The sequence below is a fragment of the Belonocnema kinseyi genome, chromosome 10, assembly GCF_010883055.1.
Source record: "Belonocnema kinseyi isolate 2016_QV_RU_SX_M_011 chromosome 10, B_treatae_v1, whole genome shotgun sequence".
Taxonomy (NCBI): domain Eukaryota; kingdom Metazoa; phylum Arthropoda; class Insecta; order Hymenoptera; family Cynipidae; genus Belonocnema; species Belonocnema kinseyi.
The window spans coordinates 8,848,696-8,854,525 of NC_046666.1; the positions used below are offsets into that span (position 1 = coordinate 8,848,696).

The 5,830-nt window shown below is 25.9% G+C and overlaps 1 protein-coding gene across 2 annotated transcripts in view; it reads left to right on the forward strand.

Moving 5' to 3' along the window:
* LOC117182109 (ras-interacting protein RIP3-like) overlaps positions 1-5,830 on the forward strand; it is a 40,037-nt gene that overhangs the window by 20,795 nt on the left and 13,412 nt on the right. Inside the window, exon 4 of one of the 2 annotated variants that reach the window (XR_004468271.1) lies at positions 433-823. Coding sequence is in view for 1 of the 2 variants with exons in the window: in XM_033375141.1 (XP_033231032.1) it covers positions 433-715 (283 nt within the window). In the remaining variant the exon portion in view is untranslated. Of the gene's footprint in view, positions 1-432; positions 1,173-5,830 lie in introns of those variants that run through there. The other variant, XM_033375141.1, reaches the window with a different exon arrangement.

Genomic DNA, 5,830 nt, shown 5'->3' on the forward strand with positions numbered 1-5,830 from the left:
CGCTCGATTCCTGGAAAACGAAGAAAAAAATGACAGAAAAAATTGGTGGCAGCCATGCACTTGTCGTGGCAGCCAACAACTGCTTGAAGTGGCGAGCCCTGGTTTAAAGCATGACAGCGCGAGATAGAAAAAAATGTTTGAAAAAAAGATTACACTTTTTTATTTATCTTAAGATGATTCAGAAAATATACATTTACAAATGTCCGTCAAAAATTGAGCGCGCAGCGCGAGTTTCACCATGAGAATGTGTACTTCAAAGCCTACAGAATTTTGAGAAACTTAATCTTTAACTATACTTAATTAATTAGAAAATTCAGAATATGAAGACGCATATAAATACCGCGTTGAGAATGCGCCCAGATTTTGTTAAAGTTCAGGTTAATATTTAAATTGAAATTGAAATTGATTTAAATAAATAAATGAAATTTGTAGATCTCATCTGGACGCGTCGGTGCCACCTCAGCATGCAGCCCCGTACTTTGCGGCTGCAGCAACTCCCTCACAGCCGTACGTGCCCGACCGAAATTTTTGCCCGATGTGCCGCATCGACTTTACTGACAAAACTGAATTTATGTTCCACGTTCGCTCGCATTTCGAGCCTCACACACAGCAGACAGGAACAACTCAGCGCTCGAGTCTGAAACAAGGCAATGATCCTGCAACTGCAGAATTAATTGCTCGTGGTCTTGTCGATCCTTCCGGGCTCTGCAGCTAGAACCTCCCCCCTCAACGCTCCATGCCGTCGATCCGTGTCTTACCATAGTACAACTTCATGACACCATCTTGACATTCTTTCTTGAGAGATCGCCCTCTGCATAGCTTGGTATGAAAATTGTGATCGTAATTTTAATTCTCCTCCATTACGTAAGGATACACCTTGTAACTCTACTCGTTTTGCTTATTTTTTTTTTCTCTCTCTTATCTTATCTCCTATTTTAAAAACAGATCTCGAATTTTAATCCAGGATGGCCGAAAAGAAAAATGTCGTTAAAGATTCAGGTAATTTCTGTAAAACACTTTGAACGAACTGTGAAAAATAATTTGGGATGTCATACAGTTACTTTTAGTCATTTTTTCAAACAAAAAAATGTCTTTTCAGCTCTAAGAGATGATTTTTGTTTACCAAAATAATTGAATTTTCGAAAAAATATTTGAATTTTTAACATATTATTTTAATTATCAATCTAAAAGGACAAATTCTCAATGAAAAAGTGTCACAGTTTATATTTCAATAAAAAAAGAATGAAATTTATACAAAAAATTTTTTTCTAGATCAAAAGACGAATTTCCATCAAAAAAGTTAATTTTCACTCAAAAAATAAATAAAAAGTTAATCTAACTCATTAAACCTTCAAGCGAGATGACAAATTTTCTCTAGAAAAATTGAATTTGAAAAATTGACTCCAGTAAAAAATTAATTTTCCCCGAAACTGGTGCATTTATACCCCCAAAAAAATGAATTATCGAACTAAATTTTTTTTTTACCATAAAAGGCGAAATTTTCAACTAAAAAAGATCAATCTTAAAAAATAGAAAATTTACGTTTTTTTGTTTGTTAAAAAATGAATTTTAAACTAAGAAGTTACTTTTACCCAAGTAGTTAAATTTTTAATTAAAAAATATTAATTTTCAACAAAATAATTAAACTTTCAACCAAAGAGCTGAAGTTTTAACTAAATATATAAAACTTTAATAAAAAAATGATTTCTTAACAAAGGGATTCAACCAAATCTTTTAAACAAATTAGTTGAGTACTTAAGCAAAGAAAAATATTTTTTAACCAGAAAGATGCCTTTTCACGTAAAAAAAATAGAATTTCTTCTAAAACAGATGAAGTTTTAAATCAAAAAGATAAATTTTCAAAAGAAGATTAGAATTTTCGGTTGAAAAAGATTTTAAACGAATTTTCACGATCAAAATATGAATTTTTAAACAAGGAATAATTTTTTATGAGATAAATTGAATTTACTATACAAAAAGACGAATTTTTTAAACCAAAAAGGATGAATTCTCAACAAAATAGTTGTATCCTCTACCAAATAGTTGCATTTTTATCCATGGAAGATTCATTTTTGTACAAAACAGATGAATTTGTAATCAAAAACGACAAATTTTTTGTTTATGTGGTACTTTCATCAAGAAAATATTTCAGTTTATTTTTCAACAGAATAAATGTATACATCATAAATAAAAATTAACATAAATGTTAAAAAAAGGTAAATTTTCTACGAAGTAAATAAATTTTCAAGAAAATAGAATTTTCCACCAAAAAGTATTACTTTATAACAAAATAATTTAATTTCCAACCAAACAGTTGTATTTTTATCCAAAAAACGATGACATTTTTCTTAAAACAGATGGATTTTTAATTAAATGAAAATTTTTAATTAAATGAAAATTCAACAGTTTTTAAATGTATTTAAATAATTGCCAAGAATTTATCTTCTTTGGTTAAAAAATTCTACTACTTGTTTTTAAAGTAGTAAACAATTTATTTTGTACGTATTTTTTTATATGAAAATATATCTATTTTGTTGAAAATTCGTGTTTTTTGCAGAAAATTAATCTTCTTCGTTGAAAATTCATAACTTTTGATTAAGAGTTAGTCTTTTGTAAGAAATGCCTTATTTTTTAAAATTTTTTCTACTTAAAATCGATCTAATCTAGTTAAAGATTCATCAATTTAGTTTACAATTAATTATTTTGGTTGAAAATTGAACTGTTTTGATGAAATTTCGATTTTGTTGTTGTTGAAAATAAAGGTTTTTAATTGAAAATTCAACTATTTGTTTCCAAATGAGTTCTTTTTGATAGAAAATTAATATTATTGATATAAAATTCAGCAGTTTGGTTGACATTTTTTTTCTTTTGACTGAAAGATCTCTCTTAGTTGAAAATTCGTCTTTTTCCCTTAATTTTTGGTTGAAATCTCTTTGGTTGAAAATTCAACTACTTGGTTGAAAGTTAGCAAATAGGTAATTTTGAACGTATTTTTTTTAAGATGAAAATTCATGTATTTTGTTGAAAGTTCGTGTAACTATTTGGTTGAAAATTAATATTTTAACCGAAAATTTAACATTATGTTGAAAAATATTTTTTTTTCTTTTGGTTAAAATTCAATTTTTCCTCTGAAAATTGATCTAATCCCGGGAAAATAAAATATTATTCAGGGAAATGTTGGGGAATTTTGAAAATGAAAAATTCTGTTTTTCGGTCACCCTATTTTAAATACTTCTTCCATTTTTTATCTTATTTCCTAGATCCTAGAAATAAGTTTTTAAAGTTTACTTTAAGTTTAACATCATAGCCTGAATTTTAAGCACACTTATTGATTTAGAGAATGCCAATAGAAATTATCATCTTTTTTTGACTTGATCTGTTCTCTCAGAGAATATAAATACTGCCAAGTAAGCTGAGTATATCATGCTATTTAAATTTCGCGCCAATGTTTTTTCAGGTTATGTTTAAGTGTGGCTACGACTCTGGCGCGAAATTCAAATTAATTGATCGAATCCATTTCAAAACAGGCATATGAGTACCAAGTTGGCAAAAAATAATGCGTGAAATTGTTATTTTTATTAAAAAAAAAAAAACATTTCATGGATATTATTATTTTTAAACGAAGAAATAACAGGGTGGCCGCTGGACCTGGAAAATCGTGAAATTACTTGGAATTTTATGGAAATGACAGTGAATTTATTTTTTGACCGGGAATTTTACAACATTTTTAGAATAAAAATTTTGTCCAACTTTAGATTTTTAATTTTTAAAAGCATATATTTTAATTTAAAGAATTTTAAATTGCAGTTTTAAAGGCTTAAAAATTAGAAGTTTTTAAATTCCAAGTTTTTTAAAAATAAAAAACAGGATGGCTGTCGGACCGGTAAACCGGCAATTTTAGGAATTTTCAGAATAAATATCTGCCCAATTTCGATTTTAACCGTTTTTAAAATAATTAAAGTGCAGTTTTGAAGATTTAAACAATTAAAAAAATTAAAAGCATTTGCAGTTGAAACTTTTTGATAAAAAACAATAAATAATTTAATAAATAAATTTATTAACATATTAATTCTATTAATTTTTTAGCCATTAGAAAATGTAAACGTGCGTTTTACTATTTTCAACTTAAAAATAATTCCATAATAATATAGTCATAATTAAAGTTTTTTATTAAATTTAAAATATTGTGAGTATAAATTATTTAATTTTTATCCCATTTAATTTGAAATTTCCGAATCTAGAAAAAGAATAAGTATTTAATATTTAGCAATATTTCATTGTTCATAAAAGACGAGTAAATTGAAACCAAATATTTAAAAGAAAACAATTTGAAACTGAATTTTTTTACATAGAAAGCTTTGAATATTGAGATTTTCGAACAACTTTTAAACTTTTAGCGTTACAATTTTAATTAGTCTTTTTAAAAAGTGTTTAATTTATAAGTGAAATTGTTAAATTTTGACGCATATATAACAATTGAACACTTATTATTTGTAGAAAAGATTTGAGTAATTTTAAGAGATACATAGAAGTTTTGAAAAGATTCAAAATTAATTAAAAACTTGAAATTATTTCAAGTAATTTAAACGAAGTGTGTTAACATTTTTTTGAACTTATAAATATATTTTTAAATTAATCGAAATTTTCCTACAATTTTTGAAAATCTTGCAAATTTAAAAAAATGCTTAAAATTTTCCATGTTCTTCTTTGATAATTTTCGAAATCTCTTAAAATCTTCTTAAACTTTCTGTTACAATAATTTACAAATTACTCTAATATTTTTACAAATAATAAGTGTTCTATTTTTATTTATAAAATTCAAATACTCTTTTTTTTTTGGTTGCTAGATTTTCTAAAAGTTATTGAAAAAATTCAATTCATTTTCAAATCTATTTAAAAGTTCCGAAAAAAAAGTCAAAAATGATTTTGAATTTGGAAAAATTTAAAACCACTTCTAGATTTCTTCAGATTTTGAAATAAAATTTTAAAGGATTTGAAGGATGTCTAGACTATTTGAAATAAAAATAATTTAAGAACTTAAAAAAAATATTTAAAAATTTTTAATTTGTCTAGTTTAAAATTATTTAAAATAACATTATTTTGAAAATTTTTAAAGTTGATTGTTTGATTCTTTAATTTAGGCTATTGAAAATGTTAACGTGGATAGATATTTTTGGAACTTAATCTGAATCTTTGAACTCAATAATTGATAAAAGTTCTAAAATTGCAGCTTATTTGCATTTTATTTAACATTTTTTAATTGAAAAGTGTTAGTACCTTCCATTTGGTACGTGTACATTTTTGAGCTTTTGAAGACATAATTTTTTAATTGAAAACTTTTAAACTTCAATTTTAAAAGTTTGGAATTCAAGTGTTCCATTTTGAATGCTTTAATTTTTTGGTTTATTGTTTATTACTTTATATGGAAAAATGTAATGGGGAAATGACCGGTAATTTTTTTCTTCTCTTAAAACGGCCATCCTGAATAAAAAATCTAGTTGATATTTTTTTCGATTCAAAAGTTACGAGCAGTATTTATTTGACAATAAAAAAGGTTGCTTGTCAATTTCTCTAACTTCATGATTGAAGTTATATACCAAAATGTTACATATCACGAGAATGTATTGTTTGCTTTTAAAGTTACAGGTGTATCCTCTATCCTCTTCCCTCTTTTTATGTTTAAAATATGTTGTTCTCGACATAATTATTTTCTTTTAGTAATTTCTCGTAAAGGGGGAGGGTCGGTAAGGCCGGTTTTTGGCCTAATTTATTTTTGGACCAAAAAATCTGAAAAAATCATGGTATTATCTTATAAGTATCCCGAGTCGAT